At 30.1% G+C, this 25,025-nt stretch overlaps 1 protein-coding gene across 1 annotated transcript in view; it reads left to right on the top strand.

Moving 5' to 3' along the window:
• The window catches only part of LOC142323588 (uncharacterized), a 96,986-nt gene extending 72,330 nt beyond the window's left edge, over nt 1-24,656 (top strand). Inside the window, exons 3-6 of the mRNA XM_075363417.1 lie at nt 857-1,087; nt 4,476-4,611; nt 9,126-9,255; nt 22,555-24,656. Coding sequence (XP_075219532.1) covers nt 857-1,087; nt 4,476-4,611; nt 9,126-9,255; nt 22,555-22,640 — 583 coding nt within the window. The 3' untranslated portion in view covers nt 22,641-24,656. The remainder of the gene's footprint in view (nt 1-856; nt 1,088-4,475; nt 4,612-9,125; nt 9,256-22,554) is intronic.
• Nucleotides 24,657-25,025: the final 369 nt, after the last annotated feature.

Below are 25,025 nucleotides of genomic sequence, written 5' to 3'. Positions count from 1 at the left end.
AACTTTTACGAACATCATCCCGTTATGCGTTTTTGCCACGATAATTAACTTGTACAACTCGCACACGGTAAGTTCTAATGCAATGTTTTCAGAAAGACGGGCGGTAGGCCTAATTGCGTATGAAGAAACTTTCACCTCTCAATGAACATATGTATCTTACGGCTATGGGACTTAAGCTATGTTGCAGGCTGTAGCAAGATATTTTTTAATTTTCTGTTTCTATTTTTTTTTTATTGTTTACTTTCAAAATCAAAACGAATATAAATGATTTACCTTTTTTAATACTTTAGTATTGTAATATTTCATTGGTAATTTCACAATTAAATACTTAGCGTGATATTTTTTAAAAAGATAATATTACGTAAAAGTCCGAATTAACTCTAAAGAATCTGTTAAAGGTTTTATCTAATCTCTATTCTATTCATCCAAATCAAAACTAATGTGAATTATGTTTACCGTAGTTAAATTTAGTAAATATACAATATTTTTTGGGTATTTATAAAATTACATGTTGATGTTTAACAGTACTTAAATAGTTCCTTGAGTTGTAAGTGTATTTGTTGTTTTATGCTTGGGCTAGAAAATAGCAAGTCTGATATTTCATTTGTGATATCAAATTAATTGACCGGATATCTTTGAAAATTACTTGAAAACTGGTCTTTGTTTTCTAAAGATTTGCCAGGATTTTCTTTTTTGTTACAAATAATATGTATGTTGTATATCGTTAATATTATGCATAGCCTTACGTAATTATCTTTAATTTAATTAGTATATTCAATGAATTAGATTTATAGTCAATAATAAAAATTAGATTTTATATTCAAGATATAAACATTTAATGTGTTTTTATGATCAGATATGCGTACTCTGGACGACCGGTTCTTGTAAAAGATGGTATGGAAAACTGGACAGCACATCACGTTTTTTCTTTTGATTTTTTTAAAAAATTGTACGAAGACGCAATACACCAAGATAGTTGTCAGTTTTTTCCATACGAAACGGAATTTAACAGTCTTCGAGAAGTATTCAATATGAGCAGAGAACGTGCTCTGATGCAAGGAGGAACTGATCCGTGGTATATCGGTTGGTAAGTATTGTTAAATTAAAATAGAAACAATTTAAATTAACCAGAGAATAACACTTATATATTAAGTTTCAACAAATAATACAAAATACAATATCGACTGAAAGAACAAATTAAATATTTCATGATGCTATTTAACTCGACCGGATGTTTATTATTTTCCTTATGACACCAGAAATGTTGCGGGTATTTGTTGATAATTTGGCTTGGTCACAACCGGTTAACCTATAATATTTCAGTTGTAAATTTTTCGTTCGCTTAATTTTACAGATGTTACTAAATATAATAGGAAAAGTATGTTTGCAATCGATGTAAAATAATCTCGTATGATTTTTGTATTTCTCCATGTTTTAAGATCCTGGAAGATATTATGCTCTTTTTAAGGATGTCTGTACAGGATTTTTTAAAAACAGTCACATCATTTGATGCTTTGGTAACATTTTATTAGACGAAACTAGTGAGTTTATATTATAACAAATATATAAACTCCGTTTTATTTTATTTATTATATAACTATTACTGCATGGATATAAGTTTTTATATATCACCAAATATGTAGCAAGTAGACATAAAAACGAAGTTCTGTTTTTATCCACGTTACCTAGGTCATTCGCGGCGTGATCTTAGCAAAACTTTCCGTTTTACTTTAATAAAATCTGACGTTGAAAGACCACTGGACTTTGCAGCGACTAGAAATAAACCCTCCTCAATATACCTACCGAATAACCAAACTTTACTGAGCACAATTTTAACTTCAAGCTAAACCTTAGAGGTGCTGCATTCTGTTGTATACAACCTAACCGTGTTCTTCAGACGTGAAGCGCGTCTAGATAGCCGATAAGCATGATAGTCTTCTGCGAAAAAAGCTGCCCTTTAAAAATTCTGTAACCGAGCTCACACCAAAGTTGCACTTTTAAAGAATCTCAGATTAATTCAGTTACCTCATTCGGTTCCTCTGTCCCGCAGATTCAATAGTTACGTCGATTCTCGCAACCATTGGCATAAGAATTTGCCTCGTCTGTGAAAATATCACGTTTAAAAAAATATTCATCCCTGATTACATCACCTCTAGCCTTACATTTGAAAACTCGATAGGTTCATAAAGAACATCCGGTTGATTTCGTGTCTTAGTTGGTCAGTATGCGTGCAATCGTGATCTCTTCCGTTTAACATCTTGTTTAGTGAATTTAGGAATGACAAGCTTCAAACTATAGCCGGTGATAGATATCTTAATGTAAGACCATAATAGAAAGCTGTTATACTGTTGAATACTGTAATTCTTTTTCGATAACTCAGTATTCTGTGTTAACATCTATTTTCTTTATATGGGAATACGAACGTACAATAATTATAGAATTTACCATTATTGGTTATCTATTAAGGGAATTGAATCTATTATTATTTTTTTTTTTTGAAGTGGATGATTTTTTTTAAAGAATGGACAGAGAGGGTCCAGTCCTCACCAAGATATTCTATAAAAGACCTGATGAGGGTTGGACTTCATGAAAAATTCATTCGCAATGTTTTTTTTTTTTTTAGATTATCAAAAATGTTTTAGTGCGACTGGATTTTTCCGTATTTACATTGATCTTAAAAATTAATTCTTTCCTTAGTCCCAACTTGAACATTGTTATTAGATTTATTACGCCATTTATTTTCTTACTAAAGCAAAATAGTAAAAAAAAGATTTCAGAATGATTTGTTAGGATAATAAAAGTAGGAAGTCAGATTCAGATTACCGGTGCCGACAGTTGACGTGCTGGGTTTCGGTGTGAGTGCACATAGTAGTCAGATTTAAAAGCTCGTCATCGCGATAAAATTATTTATTTAGTCTTCATTTTATTAACGTGGAATTCAGTTGTGAGGAAGCAGACTTGATACTATTAGAATCAGAAAACGTCAGTTTTTAATTAAAACAAGAGAAACTTGGGGTTCATGATATTAAGACTAGAGGATTATATGAAGAATGCCATCTGTTTTTGATCACCTTTTTGATGGTATAAAAAAATATCCTATCAAGTTCTTTTGAATATTTCAGAATGGAAATTCAAACTTTCTACTACGTTTTAGAGAAAATTGAGCATCGGTTATTGAAGGACTGATGTAATTATCATTAGCTGTAAATTTTGGCAGAAGAACGGTTATGTTAACCAACAGGTAAGGTAAATAAATTAATACAGATTTCTCATAAATGTTATTGAAATATTTTTTTTATTATTTCTTTAAAATTAAAAAAAAATACAAAAATCCCTTGAATAATATAATATAATAAAAATACATAAAAATGCAAAATAAAAAATAGAAATTTATGTTAAATGAAATCTTTACACAATAGATAAATCATTAAGGATTACCGGGATTTCTGGACAGTTTTTGCGTATCTTGTGGTGTAAAATACCCATAGTTCGAATTATTGCCCATGTGAGCGGGAGATGATGTAGATTGTCCGAGAATAGTGTGGTACTCGGAGATGAAGAGCTGTAGGCGTACGATGTTTGAGGTACGGTTGGCACCGTATTTAAAGGTAGCTCATAATTTGAAGATCTAGAATTGTACGCAAATTGCTCCACAACTTCTTGAACACGGTTATTACGAATATGATAATTATAGACGTATAATTTTTTTGTAATAAAGTTTTTGTATAAATATAAAAACAAAAACACCTTCCCAAAAAGTTCAAAAACACACAATTATTAAAATATACTGTTTACCACATAAACAAAAAACTAAGTGCACCTATTAAACGTCCACGTTTCCTTGTCGTACCGAATTTGAAATCAGAATGAACATTTCGTTCTGACAAATCGTCTGACTCGGACAACCTGCAAGTCGGCACCAGATCCGCTTAAGTTTAAAAAAATCGCAAATTTTCTCTCGCCGATAGCCACCAGGTCTCTGAATCTGACTTCCTGCTCGCATTGAATGCGTACCTTAAAGCTAATAAAATTTATGAAAATGGAATCCTGCCCTAAATTACTTTAGATATTACAAAATGTAGTTGAGAATATTTTACATCACAATAATTTGTCTTATAAAAACAATTTATTTCTTCTAAACGCTCCGAAAATAATTGATATAAAGATAACCCCACCATAAAAAAACCTCATTTGTAAAAGAAAAAAAATAGAAACTCTAGTTAGTAAGTTGAAACAGTATAATGTATATAGATTTGTTATTTCTTAATCGATTTAAAAATTTCTTTTATCAATAATTATTTATCTACGAGTATAAGGATCACTTCAATAATTTATAATTATCGAGAAATTTCAGTATAATTAGAATTAATACGTTTAAAAAAAAATAAATTTAAAATAAAATTAATTTTCTGAAATAAAATAAGACATAAAAATTTACAATGTAAATGCCACAATTATGTACATTCTTCGTATAGGAGCAACTGCGATGATCTTGCTGGACGAACACTTCGAATGCATTACGACAAACCATATTTCCTACCACCTAATGCAGAAAACAAGAATATTGATTGGATTTTTATGGGAAGTCCAGGTTATGGAGCAAAAATGCATGTAAGTACGAGTCTAGAAAGATTATTTCTGTTATTATTTCCATAGTTTGGAAAAAAGTATGATTTTTTTTTTTAATGAAAAAATACTTCATTAAAAAAAAAAAAGAAGTAGTAAGAGGTACCTAAGTACCACTTACTACTTCAAGATTAGCGAACTTTAGTTCAGTTCCTAGTGTTCTTAGTACAAAGCTGTTCAGTTTTAAAACCTCACCCCGAAGATTACGTTCACAACTGAGCCAAAACTACGTCACTTATAACTATCGATATACAAAGTTCTATTACATACCTTTCTTCTCTTTTTTATAACTTCCATCTTAAAATAGTGTTTTCTGTAGTCGATTTAAAACATGAAACATCATGGATATCAAAATCCACTCTCTTCTTCTTTTGTCCCTGGTTCTAGTATTTCGTGGACTCCAGACCTATTCATCACTCTACGGTCTCCTCCAGCCTCTCGCACTCTTTATCACCAACAACTCCAACCACTATTTTCTCGTTCGGCCTTCCCTTCTTCTTATTTGTTTATTTCCTTCTAGTTCCTTCCATTTCCCAATGTGACCGAAGCATTTTATTAATTAGTAAACTTAGTCGTTTATGGAGAGCTTAGCTCTTAGTTTCTCGTATCTTTCACTTACCTTCAAACACTCAACTAAGAATTTTTAAGTAAGTTATAAAACCACAATTGTTTTGATTTAATAATAAAAAAAAATTTTTTAATAATCTGTGATATAATTTCGAGTGGTTAGCCAATTGGTATAATGGTTACACCGACGGCTTTTACATCAGTTTATCTGGAGTTTGATTCCCGATAAGTTTCGTATATTTCATTCATTACTTATTTCATTCATACCATTTTCCTTATTAATATACGTATGTATCATTTCGAGATCGTGATAACTGAGTAATTTAGGTTTACCAAACTATTTCGTCAGTAATTCTTTTCTTAAAAATTGATATCTATTCATTGCATTCTTATACTTCAAAACATCTCCATATTTTAAATAAAATTAATCTATACAAAAAAAAATTATATTATTTATAAAGGAAATTTAATTATAATACTTTTAACCTTACGAACAGTAAAATTATGTAAAACTCTTGACGGTATGATGAGACTAACCGTAGAGCTGATAAGTACGCTGTATAACTTCGCCCCCATCTAGATGCTTTGTATCTTTGCTGATGGGTTTGAAGGATCGTAACAAAAAAAAAAAAAATGCTGGAGAACTTTTCAGTTACCATCATTTTAACCTATAATTTCATTTCATTATTCATATTTGTCTTTAAAACACCTTAGAAAATTTAAGAAAAGTAGCCTTTTGGCAAAACATTTTAAACTAACACGACCTAACGGTCGTATGAAATGCCCAAAAAATTGTAAAAGTATACTTTCTTAACTAAATAGTAATTAATATCTTCATATTATCTTCTTTCAAGTTCTAATATTTTTTTTTCAATGGTTTTTCTACATACCGGCTGTTTACCAAGTAATACAATTATTAGTCAAAAATAATTATTATTAATTATTAGTTTTAGTCAAAAATTACTATTTTTAGTAATTAAAAAATTATGTTTGTTTTGATAATATTGATATTATATCGAAAATGAATCGAAATTTTACAATAAAAAAGTAAATTAAATATTTCACGCTAGTACTGTATTGTTGCAAAATATGTTTAATTGTCGAGTTGTCATTGTCTTTCGATAACGTGAACATATGATACAGTCATCGCCAAGTATCATCGAACGTGGTATGACGACGATTACTACCCAACGTAAGTCGCATCATGTTTATGCTACTAAGAGATGACTAATCATGGTGTGCCAATGTTCCAGAGAACAATAGTACAGCAGTGTTTTGAGGGCTGATCACCAAGCTCACCGTTCAGTAGCGGCTACTGTTTAATCTTATGACATTGTCGACTACTACTCGACAATAATTGTGTTGTTAACTGCATTACAGTACTTTTCCTCTCGGGTTCATTTATTATAGCAATTATTTTAAAAGATAATTTTTTTTTTTAAATACCAGTTTACCACTTCACAACGTCGTTAATAACGATTACTTTTACCCTTGAATATAGAACAGTGGTGGTGAACCTATGACCAGCGGATCAGACACTGACCTCTGAAGGCTTTTTAAATGACTCACGTGTTGATTTATATAAACTTATTTTTTATATAATAAAAGAGAGAACAAACAATCGTAAATATTAAATCATTAAAGTATAAATATCTAATGTTGAATTTATTAAAAAAAATATTTCCAAGTGGACGTTGGCTAACTGATTTTCTATATCACTTCATCTGTGTATGGCTCATGCCATTCTCGGTCATAAACTTGGCGCGCATATTCGTTGCATCGTAGAACGGGAATGTACCACCTCGCAGTGTTTAACTAATTGGCAGCCTTGGCGTACGTGTCTAAAAGTGTTTAATAATTTAACTTTATTATTATTTTTTTATTATTAAATTTTCTCATCTACATATGTATGTATATCAAGTACGTTAATAAGAAATTCTTCTAAAATTATTGTATTCTAAATATAAATATTTTTAGTTGTAGCCCTGTACTATGTCGGCGATTAAAAAAATAAAAACAAACGTTACAAGTTCCAGACCGTATCAAACAGAATAGTTTGATAAATATGGTGTGTTTGAAAAGAATAAAAAACGACTGCGTGTGTAATTTATAACGAAAAATCACTTCATGTACGTACAACGTAAAAAGACATTTTAAAAAGTTGCATTCAAATCTCAGCTTCTCAACAGGCGAAGAAAAGAATGAATATTTTTTAAAAAAGAAAAAAACAGAATCATTCACGAACCAGTGTTTCAACATTTTTATGGTTCCAAAAAATAACATTGTAGCTGGTAGTTTTCAAGTAGCCCATTACATTTTTCGCCATGGGAAACCTCTTTCAGAAAAACAAGCGTTTTTAGAATGTAGTGCTACTTTGCAGATTTTAAAGAAAAAGACTTCATTATAAAGCGTATAAATGAGTTACCGATATGTCGCAATACAATTTAAGATCAAGTAATAGAATTAGAAAGAAATATTTCTTGCAAATACATAACGGCTTAAAGTATGCAGAAATATATTCAATCGCTTTAGATGAGAGTAATGATGTAAATGGTTATGCACAACCAGCAGTTTTTGCTCGATATAAATCAGGCAATACAATGAAAGAAGAGCTAACTAATAACGTTGAAAGGGAAGTATTCCCGTCTTGATTTTTTAAAGAAGTCGATAATGCATTTAAAGAAATAGATATTGACCTACAGAAAATGGTTTCTGTAACAACAGACAGTGCACCCAATATGGTGGGAAAACACATTGCTTTTATTCAGCAGCTTAAGCAAATATTTCTCTCTGCACCACCTTCTACGGTCCATCAACCATTGTCTCCATGGACTCAGATGTTGTTTTACTCTGTCCCGTCGGGTTTCTCCCGACTGGTGAATGTTCCAGCTTCTTACTGGATTTAAAAGAAGCTTCCTCCATATCACCGGTCTCTAATTGTTTTAACAAAGAATTGACCTCAGAACCTTGCTGTGGGGCCAATTCCGCGTCTTTAGTCACCCCACACGATTATTAGGAGGGTTGGGAAATTGTATCCCCAAGAAATCGAATAAAATTTTTGGGGTGAGGAGGTCAGAGGTACTGGAGCTCCGGATCGATGAAGATCCGGAGGGTGGGGGGTGGGATCGGAAAAGAAAGAAATTAATGAAAAAAGAAAATACCCTTTATAATCGCCGTCAGTACTTAGAAAAAATAACAGTCCAAAGACTTAGAAAATTTCCTAAGTCCAAAGACGTAAACAACTTACGTCACACTCCTGCTAAATCTTGTTATTCGACTTAGAATACTTAATTGCAGTCTCTTATAGAAATATACAGGCTCTTATGGAACAAAACTTAGAATCAGAAAAATCGAAATAAAAAATTTGTCTGTCTACCAAAAATTGTAAAGCTTTACCAACACGTCCAAAAAATATTCACCATTACTAAAAATCCAAAATATCCAGGCCAAAAGCACTAAATGGCGGAGCGAAAATAGACACGTCCGTAACGTAGAAAATCTCTAACTCGATTAGTTCGCGTTACCTGGCAGCTACTGTACATAACTTGTCAGTATTTTTCTGTTAAATATACATATAATACATATTCCAGTATTTTAATTATATTTCATTATCCGATAAATTCACTAAATGTATAAATATTTTTTTAATTAACTGAAAGATGTAAACAGTTTTTACCTCTAAAATTAAACAAAATTATTTAAATTGAAATAAATTACTAAAAATCAGGTATTATAAATACATATATTCTTTCTGTAATGTAAACGTAAATTTGTTTGGTTGGATGAGGTATGATAAGTTGAAAATTTAGCCAGTGGCAGAAGGTTTTTCTCATTTACTCTTACTTAAAAGTATTGTGGTCGTTAGTATAGTTTTGGCGCATAGCTACGCAACTATTAGTTATAATTTATATATTGGTGTGATTTTTATATAGATTGACAACGTTAATCTTCCTTCCTGGCAAGCACAACTCAGAGGGAAAAAGAAATGGACATTGCAACCTCCTCCGGAATGTTATTATGAATGCAAGAAAATTGACGTAGTTGTGAATCCAGGAGAAATAAGTGAGTAATTTTGATTATTTATTATGTATTTTTTACTATTATTAAGTTCACTGACGTTCATTAAAATTATTTTTTTCGCATAGACGGCAGTGGCGGCTCGTAGCTAAAATTAGTGGGGGTGTTGCTCCAGAAAATCTTTTTCTGGGTCTTTTCAAGGCCGTGGTTAAAGTCTTCTGTAAAATAAAAGAACCGAAAAAAATAATCAAATAGAATAGCTCGAAGCAGGAGGATAATAATCTAATTTTACACTTTATGACATTCAAGAATATGTATTCGGTTTGACCGGATAAATAATGAAATGTCAATACAGATAATGTTTTTTAATATTATTAGATAATAACTTAATAAAATGTCCGCTTAAAAACACTATAGTCCAATGGTGCTTAATTTAAATTTCTATGTACACAGAAACAAATACATAATTAGTTTTTACTAATTACCTTCTCTTTTTCCCATCCAGCGTGTTTTTGGACAGATTTGACGATCAAAGAGCCCTTGCTTACCCCCATCTTCTGATCACTACCGAAAAAACAACTAAATCGCTTTCATGTTCCTTCCACCGACTAAACTAGAAAAGGAAACGAACAAGGAACGTTCCATACACGCGGAGTAAAAAAAACTACCTTCCACCAGCACGCCATGGTCGGCACTGCGGGAGCGATAGTGTTCTCTCTCCCTCGCAGCCTCGCATGCAGCTTCTATGTGCGCATGCGCACAACAGCCAAACACCACGCCGCTGGAACTGTGAAGTGCACAGTTCCATACAACGATTTTTGTATATTTTTCATAAACTGGGGGATGGCTACTGACATTAAGCTTAAGGATTAAATATTGTACAAGTATAAAGAAAGAATTAAAGAAAAAAAGGACTCATTATATTAAATGTTATCGATAATATCAAGTGGAAATAGGGGTGCTGCAATTCCACAGTGCCTATACGCGAGCAGCCACTGGTAGGAGGTTAATGGAGGAAGTTCCTCCATTAACCTCCTTATTTTTATTGTACTTTACATTAATAATTCCTTATTTTAATTGTAAAGTCCAAACCCCCGGCGCCAACCACACTTAATGTTGACTTATCGTTTTGTTATGAACATTTGTTTTATCTTTACTCTATATTTTCCTGTAATCCGTTTAAGAAAAGTATTATTAATAAACGTCTTTATAAATGTTTTATATTTTTAATTTCTGATTTTTCGAAAGTTCTTTTTAAAGTAAATATTCCTGCACTAAGAGGAGTCTGACTTAAAAATTGTCAGTACCGTCCGTTACAATCGCCTACCTTGTTTTATCAGAATAAACTATAAATATATCCTTCATCATATAATATTTATATACATTTGAGTTACATCCTTACATATCAGATATCCTATCCAAAACGGTTGAAGGCGATCTGATATCCGAATTAGGCATAACTATTCTCAGTAAAACAAGCACCTCATTCCGAGCTTATAAAGGAAAGTAAGGAATTAAGTGGTTTCCTTTATCTTCTTCATTGGGATGATCATACTGTTGTACATCACCAAATCAAGCCCGCGAAAATGGAAGTGATATTAAGCTCTACAAATGACATCTTCATTTCACCATTCAAAAGACTGGCTGTATCGTAAATATTATTATTTTCTCAAAAAAAAAAACCATTGATTATTATCATTGTTCATCTGATTCTTTTTATGTATCGCAGTTATAAGAAAGACGTATAGAGTAAAGCAATAAATTAATTTACCACTTTGTCGAGAAACAATTTGTATAACCATTGTTTCTATTCAGCAGGGGAGATTATACCTGTCGAACTAAAAATATTTATTTTTCCATGTATTTGGCTATTTTATTTCAGATAAACTGTGTGGTCTGTAATCAGAATTCATCTTGAAGGATATAACACCTAAAGTTAATCATATTTAAAAAATTAAAATTAAAAATATAAATGATAATATTTTGGGAAAAGTACATCTTTATTACTTTCCAGACAATATAGTAGCTATAGCTGTATAGAAGAGAAAGTATGGTGATCGGTCAAAATTGGGCATATCCGGTTTTCACCGAATCTTGACGAATTGACCTCTAAGGATCCCAGAAAACCAAAAAATGGCATCGAAATTTCTGCGACAAAATGTGCATACGTATGTATATTGGCGTGTAAATCGCCTTATATTTCCAGAACTACTTGACCGATTTTCACCAATCTTGGCTAAAATATTTCAATAGTAGGGGCATTGATGCTATTAAATTTTCAATTCAATAGGTTCGTGGGTGGGGGATAAAGGGGGAAAACGAAATCGTCTCCAGATTTTTCATAATTAAGGTTATTCTTTTTTGATAATTTTGTGAATATTAATAAACAACTTTGTAAGAAATATTTTTGCCAAATTTTACCCCACCCCTAAAAATGGGGTTAATTTTGAAGAGTTATAAAAGGCAATACAAGGGGGTGATTTTTGTTGTATTTTATATATATATATATATTTTTTTTTTTTTTTGTGAACAATTATAAAAAAACATCTTTTGTATAAAATTTGTTTGCTAAATTGCACCCCCACTTCAAAAAATAGCAACAATTTTGAAACGTTGTAGAAAGTAGTACAGTGGGTCTTTTTCGTTGTAGTTTTTTCTATTAGCATTTCGTGTGAGCCACAAATTTTTTTCCAATGAAAGTGGGGTCTTAACCCACCCTACATCCCATTTAGCGGACGGACTACTGCGGTAGTCGACTGCTATGTTGTGACGTCACAGGTGAGAAGTAGAATTAAATAAATTAATAATATTTAAATTCTAAAAATTTATTTGAAGTGGGCGCAAGTACCGCCACACCCGCGCGAATGAAATACGGTATGCCCGCGCGCTTTAATTAAAATCATTGAATTAAATAAACAAAAAATATTGTATTTAAATAAAATGATAAATATTTTTAATTAAGTTTTGTGTGTGTGTATGTGTGTAAGCCGTGCATCAGAAAAAATCCGCGTGACGGGAAAGTCCTACAACTGTACAAGCTTTTTTTACGTAGATAATAAATTTCTGTCGTTTTGATTTTTCTACAAGGAAAATAAAATTATTATTATTAATACAATTACATATTCATTAGTAAAAATTAAGTTTAAAATTTGTAAACCTATAAATGTAAGTGTGTGAATATTGCAATTTTAGAGTATGATTTTTAAATCACGAGTTCATAATCATTTTTTGTTATCTTTTCTTAAAAAATTCATTAATAAAAAAACAAAACTCGTGGATTAAACGTAAATTTCAACAATTTTATGCTAGTATTAATAAACAGAAATGACATCTGAAGGCCAGTAAGGGACTCTTACATAACCACTTAAAAAAAATGTAAATTTGTGATGCATTTTTATTTTCTGTAGTGTTTTTTTATCCGATATTTAAAAAAAAATGATAAGTATATGTGAACGTTTAAAATGTATGGATGTGTATGTGTGTGTGTGTGTGTGTGTGTGTGTGTGTGTGTGTGTGTGTGTGTGTGTGTGTGTGTGTGTGTGTGTGTGTGTGTCATATTCATCTTACTACCCAACTGACGTCACGTAGTCACAAGCACTCGTAAACGTTTTATTCAAATAAAAACATTAAAAAAAAAGAATTTATATAACTTATTTTAAAAAAATGTATGTTTACGAATTTACGTTTAAAATAAATTTTCCGAATTTTAAATTTGTAAGTTATTATTCAATGACTTAAAAAATATTTATAATAGAAATAAATTTGGTTTAACCTATAGATTATAATTTTTTCTCATTTTACACTTAATTTATTGTATCTTCTTTGTTTAATCATTTATTAAAAATCTGGCAACAGAGTTATAGGACTTTCCCGGAACGCGGCTCCGGGAAAGTCCAACAACTGGGTTATTTCTGATGCACGGCTTACACAAACATACACTACACAACTTAATTAAAAATATTTATCATTTTACTTAAATATAATATTTTTTTCGTTTATTTAATTCAATGATTCTAACTATAGCGCGCACGCATACCGTATTTAATTTGCATGGGTGTGGCGGTACTAGCGGCGACGGTCGGCACTAACTAAACTGATGTAATTTCATAACTTACGTAGAATAAATTTCTCTTGTACAGTCGGAAGATCGGTGTAGCCGCAAGACCTAACGCACCAGGTACCGAGTCAACCGGGTGATCGAGTTCGAGACCCAGCCAGATCGTTTTTCTTTTACACTTTAAATGTTATTCATTTATTTAATTCTACCGCTCACCTGTGATGTCACAACATATCAGACGACTACAACAGACGTACGTCAGTGCTACCAACCTTTGAATATTAACGAAATAAAATAAAATAAATAATTAATATTTAAAGTGTAAAAAATAATTTGGTTGGCAACCCTGTGGAATTTCAAACTTCCTGGTCCAAGACGACGAGGGAAAAGGGAATCTTCCATAAGGAAAAAGGGAAATTCCAAGTTGGCAGACTGTGAGAGTAGCGCTCCTTGTGGTGACAGGGGGTACTATTAACGGAGTATGCCTACTTAGCCGCTGGTTTAGAACATTTTTTGGGTGGGCTGTGATTTTAAGAAAACCTTTTTTTGGAAATATTGTTATTTTTTATTTGTTAACAAATGTGCCTAAGAAAAATATGAATTAGGTGAAATCTCGAGATACTGAGGGTGACCTTGCTCTATAGCCTCACCCCCTTGACTTTTAAGTTGAAAATTTAATGGCATCAATGTTCCATATATAGTAGTAATCTGACCAAGTTTGGTCAAAATCGGTCGAGTAGTTCTGGAGATATAAGGTGATTTAGTGGCCAACACCGAACACACACGCGTGTGTAGATACGAACATTAACATCCGCAAAATTTTTATCCGGTTTTTTGGGGTTCCTTAGCTGCCAAAATGCCAAGATCCGTTGAAAACCTCATACGCCCAAATTGGACCGATTATAATACTTTCTAGAGCTATAGCGCTATCTAAACGGTTAAGTAAAATGTAAGTTTTAAACCGTTAGTTAATATTGAAAACAATCACATATATAAAATCAATTACGCTCTATTGCTAATAGAAAATATAACAAACTAAGATTTCCTACAAGAACCGTTTATACGAATTGAAGATAAGTAAATAATTGTTCGCAAATCAGTTTAATTTGAATCAAGAAAATGCTCAAATTCATCTATAACAAATTTTATATAAAAATTAAAAACTTGATGGTCATTTCGACTAAAATGTTCGCCTTTAGTAGATGTTGAGGAAAAGTATTTAAAAAAACTAAACATTCAATAAAAAATATATATGTATATATAAATTGATAATTAATAATTAAATATAATAAAAAAGGATATATATATATAGTAACGGATTTCTTTAAATTGTATACTTTAAAATTACTATGCTTTTTTAATTAAAATATATTAAATATATATATATATATATTGATTAAATATTAATGAGTTTCATTTTAGAAAATCCCAGTAGAAAGAAGAAAGTTTGGTTAAATACAGTCTAAGCTACCAAAACTTCTTACTACTCGTTATTTGCCCACAACGCCCACTACTACCCGCCTCTTATATAAAGCTGGATAAGATAAAAATCTGTCTTGAAGAAAGAGATGAGGCCTGTTATAATTTTCGTAAGATACAGTTTAATTTTCTTCCGATGTAATTTTTCCCCAAAAATTGTAAATGTACTCGTAATTAAGATTCTAAACAGATACTGTACGACTGTTCCCTTATCGTTATTTAACAATGGAATTTCTGCTTATTTAGATTAAAGCAAATCTTACATCCACATTATTCTTATTTATTATATACATTTTTTTAAAGAATATTTCTAATAAATTTGTTATGACCGGTTTCCGACTAATCTTGTAACAAAACCGATTTCTCGGGTCCTCTGTAAGTTACTTTCAATGAAACAAATTCTTCTTTGTTGTAAATTTTCTTTTAGTTCTTTCCGATTATCATTAATTACAATTATTGTTGTAATAATTTAACTGTTATCAGATTTCAACGGATTTACACCTATAATAGCATTTCCGAGGATGAAGGCCAATTTTAATTATTTAAATGTTCCTAAAAGGATCATATTCTGAGGTGGCTATTTAATTTCTGAAGGAAAATAAATTTTTTATAGAATGTTTTGAAATTGGTTGGAATGAAATTGTTAATCAGTAATATTTTCCATCAGAATAAAAATGCCTGGGTTCTCGAAGGATTATTGATAGAATGAGGACTCGTAGCGTGGAAAAGCTTCGAGCATTCCTTCCAATTTGATTGTTTGTCTTGTACTTGATATTTCTCTTAAGGTTTATTGTCCTTTTCCCTTTTCTTTATTACTGGTCGCTTTCCCTTCCATTTTCAGTTCTGTAGATTTTGGTCTGTCCCTGCTAGATTCTACATGTTGAGGATATCGGTATTTGAGATTCGTGATATTAAAGAGTTGGTGTGATATGTGATTTGGAAGCTTCTCTGTGCACGAACGATCTGTTTCTTGTCTGGTGCCTTAACAATATTTCTAAAAGCTAGCTACCTATGGTTAAAGCATAATTTATTATAAAATACAAAAAATTAAATTTAAATATTTACTTTTAGTGTAAACGTTAATTTATTTAAAATTCTTCAAAATGAAATTCCTCAAAAACGATTCAAATTATTTAATTATATATAATGTTACGTACTGGATGTCTTATCTCATGTTTATTACCTGGAAGGAATTTTAATAAATCTTTTGCAAAATTACTTCGGGAAATCACTTTAATTTTTACTCCTTCCACTAACTTGTCATTCGGAAAATATTATTTATAGGTTTTCTGTAATTAAATATGTTTGTGTATTCCCTTAAATTCTAATTATGCTCAAAATTAGAATCACAGTCATCTTTTTACAGAACAACGGAAAGCTTTTGTATACTAGCATGAAAATTATAAGCAAAGAAGGTAGGACTGCAGGAAAGAATTTTAATGTCCAATTATTTCAAGAATTTGAAAAAAAAAATAGGTTTTTACTTCGATTAAAACTTGTAAGAAACTATATAGATTTTCCTTCCTAAGATTAAAAATTTTATAAATGGTAATCAGACGGCCAGTTAAGTGGTTGGATACTCGAGCGAATCTTGTCACTTGAACTGTCGTCGCCTACAAAAAAACCCTACTAATTTCCGATTAACTTATCAAAGATTAAACTAATCATATATTTATTATTTATTTTACACTAGACAGTGTAAAAGGTAATTAATTGACGTTTTAAATTATGCAGAATTGGTTTTTAATTATTTCCATTGAAAGTTATATTTACTAAAAGCGACGAAGTGGATCTATTAGGTGCTTAGTGGAGAAGACGTGTACGAAGTGAACCGATATAATGAAGTAGATTATTTTTTTTACTTTTTTACAGTCAAGCTTTAAATATCAATATCTTTATTAAAAGTTAAGGAAACAAAATTTCTTACATTTAAAGGTTAGAATTCGTAATTATTGGATTTATTTCAATAATAATAATTTTATTTTTTATTCTAATGATTATGCATGGTATCTTTTTTGTTTATAAATTATAGGCCAGTAATTCATAAATAAATGTTTTATTCAAATCAGTAAATAACTATATACTACATATTCATATCACGTTTCAAAAATATTTGAATAAAATTTAACCCGATTGACATTTTAGCCGCTAGGATATTTCTGCAGCCGCTAGACAAGAAACAATCTCCGGACCCGTCCACAGGCAGATCTCCCTACCAGATGTGATGAATACAGGGGTCAAGAATAAGGGAAAGTGGTGAGTGGTGATCGAGAAGGACGATCTGTCATCGGGATAGTTTGCATCTCGCCCAGAATCCTTTCTGCATCTTTAATAAATGCATAAAATCTATACAATAGTTGTGCGTGATAAATAAACGATATAGAAAGATTTTGGTGGTTATACTCTTGAATGACAAGTGAAGAGAAATCAGATTACTAAAACCGTGAGAGAATTTTGGCCTACTGCCGTTCATAAAAGAGTTCATTTTTCGGCCGAACAACTACGGTACGACCAGTCATGCGCAACTCTTACCGATTGAAATAAGTTTAAAATATCGTAAAAATTTATTAATTATAAAATATTTTCCTTTGCACTGTACGGGTAAAACACCTGTTTATAAGAGTGTTTTCTCTGGGAGTAATGATGTTTTCTATATAGTCAGTCCTTGTGGCAAACAAATGTTATTTAAGATTGAATATCACTTGTATTTTAGTGGGTTTGGCAAGCTGTTGTGTAACAGTGAATTCGACTAGATGAAGAAACTATCAGGAAACCACTTCATTCCTCTGTTTTTCTAGTAAACCTAACACATGACTGTTATTTTTTCAATGCTTTTGTTATTTTCAAGAGTGATTTAGCCTCATCCCTGATCATCTATAACTTACGGTTATGGCACCTAAATAAGAATAATCAGAATTACAATATTCCGCTGCATTAAGTTAGTCTTTAGTAAAATTATAAAACAACAGGATGTAATTTTGTGTAGATTACAAGTTTCTTTTTTTTTAAATCGGTTTAAATTAAAAGGGTTGAAATAAAAATATTTTGTTCTGTTAGCCGGATTATAATTTTGTTGTTTCATATATCCTTTAACAGCTTAAGCCTCTTATTCATTCAATTGCTTTTCACAAATTTATTCGAACTTCTTACTTGAAAATCAAGTTTCCCTAATTTAAAATATTAATTGATTCACCCTTTTTACTGACATTAACGATCCAAACATATTAAAAGTAATTATCGGCCTTGAATATTTATATGTCAGGAGTATCTTCTTAGGAATTTATCTAAAATCAAAATGATAAGAGCGTTAGAATCTACAAAAAAGTATAAAACCCTTCTGAAGGTCATAAGACCACCATATTGCTAGAGCAATCCCTTTTGTCGAATAAGAACTGATTATCTAATTTCTTTACTCGGTTAAAAACAATTAATTAACAGCAACTCAAATGTAATAGCTCACGGTTGATCTCATTCGGTCACGAAAATCATTAAAACAATATAGTTCGATCGTTAACTCTTAATGTCAGATACAGTGCATTCATCGCATAGATGATGGATGGCTTATTCCTCCCTGGTAATGAAACAACGGAATATCGCGGTTCCGATTCCAGTATCAATGCTTGCAATTCTATGCTGCTGTAAAAATATGATTAACAATAACAATAAAACTTACGGTTGAAATTATCCTTGCTTTATATAGACTTTCCTTTCATTTTCTCGATGTAAAGCTAATTTTCTTCATCTAGATATGGCATGCAATTAGTTTTGAACAGTTTTTTTATATACACTTAAAAATAATATACTTATTATATATACTTTAAAAAAAAGTGTATTACACACACTTCGTTTTACAAATACATGATGTGTATTAAAGAAAACCACAGATCCCAGTTGCGTATGTATCTTCCATTCGTCCATCTTTGAGTTTTTTCGATTACATAAAATGATTTATCTATACAGGTAAATCGATATTACAAGCTCTTTATACATTTAACCAACGGTTACATAAAATTCTATATTTTAGCAATCGTTAATATATAATTATGTTATTTCATACATTAACACATTTACTCTATAAAATAAATATTCAAGTCCGATAAAATATGAATAATTTATTTCCGTTGTTTTAACCGACTTCAAAAAAACATGAAGTTTTGAATTCTACTCATATCTGCTTGTTTTATGTTTAAGCCGTTATACACATAATGTTTTTTTTTATTTTACGGAAAAAATACATACAGTAGTCCAGATGTAAGGATTTTATAGATTAATGTCATTCTAAGCATTTTAGCGCAAAAAGTAGTTTATAAAGTTAGGATAAAAAATTATACATTTGCCGTATTCCAAACAACCTTAGTTTATTCTCATTAGTAATCTTCTTACGTCGTGACGTGATTTTGTTGTTTTTTGTAAACGATATTTTTTTTTGTTATGAAAAGCGATTTTTGACATGAGCCCATTTTTTTAATAAAAATATTTAAAAATTAAACTTTAAAAAAATAATCATAAAACTGAATTTAATAAAAACATTCTAAAAGTAAAAAATAGTGCCTTTTTTAAATTCTGGTTTATTAAGTTTGTGCAAATTAGGAGTTAGTCTTTGGATATTTGTAGATTTTTTTTTTAATTTCGTACCGACTTCTTAAAGTCAACATTTAAAAAAGTATTATCTTTTTTCTTTAGGGAGATCGATTACATACAATCTACGTCCTACCGAAAATGACAAGGCATATTCTCTTATGGAAAATAAAAAAATTAATATTCATTATAACGAACAATAATATAATCGCTATATTTGTAAATAATATATTAATTAAAGTTACAAAAATTGCTACCGCTTTATTTGCACCCTCTAATCATATATTTTATTCAGTTAGCTTATAGAGTTCAAGTAAACAAAATGCGCGTACACTCCGAGTGCTCAGAGGCCGATTCACAACCATCTTCTGTAAATCCTTATGAGTGTAAAAGAAACTACGCGACGTTAATATTTAGTAACCTCTAGAAATTATATTTTAAATTATTATAATTATATATTTTTTTATTTAAATAAATTAAGACATTTTATTTGAGTTTTTTACGAGTTATGAAATTGTCAATTGTTCACAAACTGTAAAATTTCAGTAATATCTTAAATCAAATTTCTATGATAATAAAATAATAAATTCAATTCAGTTTTCGTCATTTGATTGTGAGAAATCCGTAGTGCTGTCAGTATTAAGAGATAAAACCGGAGGTTCAATTTTGTTTTCTATTATTTTGTCCGATTTCCCAATAATTTGGTTCAATAGTATCCGTTACATGTTTTATACAGTTTTTCCATTCCTGCTGGCTTGTTTTATCGATGGCTTTTAAGCATACATTTTTAACATCAGATATTTTAAAAGCAATATTTTCTGACGGTATGTAACTTTTGATTTGTTCCCAAATTAACTCAATCGGGTTGAGTTCACAATGATACAGAGGAAATCGAAGCACGGTTCTGCCGCTGGATCTTGTTAACTAATGAAATTTATGGACATTAAAATCTACTTTAATACGCGAAACCCAATGCAATAATTGGAGTTTAAGTTCATCCTCTTCAAAAATCACTTCTTTTAAACTAATCCACATTTTTATATCATTCTTTTTCCAGACACGGCTAGAATTCTTTCCTTTTTCTATGAATAATAAGGGGCGTTGTCTAAGACAATAAACAAATTATCTTCCAGAGGAGGTAACACATCGCTAAACCATTTTTCGATAGATAAAATTCGTGTACGGTTTTTTCGAAATCGTCTACTTTTTCTTCAATTAATGTGCAGGGTTTTGTTTTCTTAGGAAACCGTAATTAGTAGATTTATACTCGTGAATCACATTTTACACTGAAGCAGCACAACTTCCATTTATGTTAGCAGTTTATTAATGACATCCGAAGTCAACGCCGTTGGATTACTCTGTAATTCGCTTTTGTAAGCATTTAAAATGATGTGTCTTTCCGCAAGACTTAAGGGCTTTTTTCGCGGCCTTTTTTTTGAGGAGATATCAGTAATCGTGCACTATTATCAGTTGAATCGGAATCAGATATGATGTCAAAATAGCGGTATAATTCAAATCGTACAGACACAAATGTAGGAATATATTACACTCACATTCAAGTAAACTTAAAAAATTGGATTACATTAACTTAAAATAACATCAGAGTAAATAAATAACAGACACACAAAAATTGAACATGAAAAAATCAAGGGTTTTAATAGAACTGAAAGACATATTATTATAAATTTTAAACATTTGATTACGTGAGTACTATATGACTAATTATATGGCAACAAATATGAGTCATGATTATTGTGTTGTACATAGATGTGAATCTGTACTGATAAAAGGGATGTAACTCAGCAGAAACATGACAAAATCTAACACAAATGCAGTATTTGTTTATTCCTCACTCTACAAGTTAACTGAATACAGTATAATTATCTTATTTGCTATTACTTAGGAACTCAGCGGTTGTCTTGCTCCTTGTTCAGGGGTTCATTATTACAACTAAAGCTAGAAGCATTGTGTTAATTATAACCTAAAGCCTAAAATATATATATATTTATATATAATATAATTTAACATCATTAATTTAGTAGCCAACAAGTAAACTAATTAAAAAACTATAAAATCAAGAATGTGCAAAATGAGCTTGCTGTACAAGAATAATATACAATCATGATTGCTGTACTGTACATCAGTGAGCTCACTTCTTTAGCTATAGATTTAATAACAACACTTGTGTTAATGTAAATATGTTTTAATATAGTTGTACATTTAGTTTTCGTCATAATACAGAGTTTGTAGAGTGTGGTGTGATTAATAGGTACCTGAACCTAGAGAAAGACTACAAATAAAAAACTACTGAAGGCTGCAAATAAAAATGTAATAATTTTTACTGCTGTAATTAATATAAAAATTGATTTTATACCAATTGGATTTTAATATATACATTAACAAACATACATATGTATAGGTTATGTACAAACATGCATTAAGCACTGCTCTTGTGCAAGACAATGAACTGCCCCAATCTAATCTGATCTGAGGCAATCCCTCTGTGGGTTGACTGTCTCTTCTTCTACACTCTTCCTTTTCTTATCCTGTATCACCTTTTTCACTGATTAGAAATAGAGTAATTAATCATCAGTAATGTCCTGGTTCCATTTGTGGCATCATACAGGCAGCTTATAGTGGCCCAACTGCTTGCTTCTTTTCTGAAGTAAAATTTCATGGCGACCCTACCTGTGAGATTGTCTATCTGTTTCCTGTAGGAATCCCCCAAGATGCCAAATTTGTAACTGTCAGGTAAAGCTGGGTTTCCTTAAAAACTAAAATCTACATAAAATACATAATGAAGTTTTTTTTTGAGGTTTTATTACCTTGCAACATGCTGTTTTCCCCAATTACTGTTCACCAGGGCTGTTTTTTTGTATTTAGCCAACTATTCCTGAATTAATGCTGAACTTCAATGATCTATGTGTAACAGAAGCATTTACATCCAGTTAAAAGTAATTATTTGTTTAACTGGATTTTATATACTGGTTCTTTTGGTATCACATGCATATCACAGGGTTAAATAGCTACTGATTAGTGAAATACTAATAAGCTATTATTAAATTAATTTTATATAATAGTTTTGATTCAGACATTTTCTCATTTTCAACTGAAACACATGTATAATTTTTTTTAAATTATCGATGCAAACAAACACTTAAATGATTTTCACTGACTCATGCGCTCTGTTATTCAGTTTCATTAACCTAATTCTCATTATTCTGTTTCAGTTGTGCTGGACACTAATCGTTGGTATCACCAAACACTTATTGTGTCTGACGATATGAGCATTACAATAGGTGCAGAGTATGATTAAATGAAAGTAGTTACCTAGGAGTAAAATATTTTATTTTACTAATTATTTAAATGTATTATTTATTGTGAAAATGTATGTTGTAATATTTTAGATAAAAAAAATATAAATAGACTGAAAATTAATGATAAATTATGTTATTATTCCCCACCAACTTGTGTTCCATTTTGTTTTTATTTTTTTAATATTTTGTATACTAAGTATTTTTAAGGAGTGCACCATATGAAATATTAATTTTGTTCTAGAAAATAATAAATTGTAATTTTTTTTAGGTGATCTTCTAGAACAGTAGAAGATTTAAAAAAGATATTTGTGTAAAATTATATATTTATAAGTGATCTAAAATGTGGTTTTATCCTGTAAAATTATTGATTTTCATCCTTCTAATTCTGACTTATACTGCATTACTTAAGTGATAAAAAAATTTGTTACTAGAAAAAATTATTATTACTATTTTATATAGATTGAAGAAATTGGTTTCTAAATTATTTGCTCTGTCACTGTAGTAATAAATTAAGCTACAAATGCAATTTTATGCTGCCAACTGCCATGACCTTTGTGATATCCTTCCAACTAAAGAAAAGAAATCTAACTCAGAAATTAGGAAACTCCTTCCATTTAATAACTTCTTGCCACTTCTGTTTGTACCAGGTGCCATTTCTTTTGTATGCATGTATGAATGTAATATTTTAACAAATTTTGGCTATTGAATTTCAATTTTTAATGATAAAAGGAGACATGGTAACCATGTATTCTTAGTTGTGAATTTCTAAAGTAAAATTCCACTTTTCTGAACTTAGTTTTTCCAAAAATAGGTAATTAAAGTATAATGTCTATCAAAGAACTGAACACTACTTCATACAGTTAACTTATACAGAGAAAGTACTCCTGTAATCACTGAAATTAAACTTTCTTATCACAAATGATATACTGATTCATTCAAGGATGAATAAATGAAATTTATTTTATACTTAATAAATAACAAAATGAAGAAAAAAACATTTTGCATTTTACTTGTTTTGTTAATTGCTGTGTTTATAGTTTTTTTTTGTTTTTTTTTTTAATAGGTACTTTCCCATTTTGTTGATTACATAAATCTTTGAAAGCTTTGTAGTTACAAATTTCCTACTTTTTATCATTCAAAACAGGTTAAAAAAGCACAACAGGTTATGGAGCACAAGTTGAATTATAAGCATTTTTAACTTAACTTTGAAATAGAAATAAGTTTTACCTTTTGTTTTGTAAATCAGATTGCCTGAATTTCAAGTATTTGCTGTTTATCTGCCCAATCATATTTGGATGACCTGGTTTGTTCTGAATTATAATTAGTGAGGGAAATATCCTTAAAATACCAATTTTACTACAATTCTTATCTGATTGCTGACTTTCTGCTGTTTCTACTTGACAGCAACACTCTTTGATCTTTCTAATAAGAATCAATATTTTGGTACATTAACAAATTTCAACATCTTTTTCTTCTGTTTTATGTTAAACAAAATTTTAATTGATTCTCTATTTGATACATCAGTTCCAAGAAATCAAATTTTTTCTGCTTAGGTAACTAAGAAATAATTTTATTAAATAATTGCATTTTTACTATTAATTATTAATTTCACTTAGATAAATATTAAAATTAAATATTTCAATAGGATTATTGTAAATGGTTTCCTACCAAATCATCTTTATTATAAATCTTTAGATTAATGACATCTTGTATACTGTGACTAAAGGAAGTCATTTAATGACAAGTTTTAAGCTTCATTTATGGCTAATTTTTTTTAGTGTAAGCTTGTTTGCAATGTGATAAATGAAAATACTGTAATAGATTTTAAGTATAGTATTATAACTATATCCATTTATCATTAAGTGTTATTTCAATTGTTTGTTGTTTAGTTTAAATGTTTATTAATTAATTATGTGATAATTGTTTTTAAGTATTATTGAAAAATAAATGTAAACTTTATATTATTTTTTATTAATTAATTTTTTTTAATAGATTTTCTGAAAATAAAATGTATGTAATTGATAAAGTTCTTTTTTTTAACATTATTTATTTAACCTCAGTCTCAGCATTTCTTCAGAGCAATTCAGTAGTTTTGATTATCCTCTCCAGCTGGAATGTGAACCATTTTTGAAGATAATATTAATGTTATACCATAACAGCATATTATTGGTTCTTATCTATAGTTCAAGTAACATTTTTTTAAGTTATTTGCAATTAGTTAATAAAAAAAGTAATTTCCAATTTAGATTGGAGTAACACAGAGAAAGCATAAGTTAATAAAGTAGCATGTTTGCTGTTTCTTTAATTCTGTATTCTTTTATTATTAATCTGGATTGCAAACTTCAGGCCAGTTCATAAATTCTGTTAAACATCTAATGAGTTTA

The sequence above is a fragment of the Lycorma delicatula genome, chromosome 4 (genome assembly GCF_047948215.1).
Source record: "Lycorma delicatula isolate Av1 chromosome 4, ASM4794821v1, whole genome shotgun sequence".
NCBI classification, from domain to species: Eukaryota; Metazoa; Arthropoda; class Insecta; order Hemiptera; family Fulgoridae; genus Lycorma; species Lycorma delicatula.
This window is presented reverse-complemented; position numbering and strand designations above follow the sequence as displayed.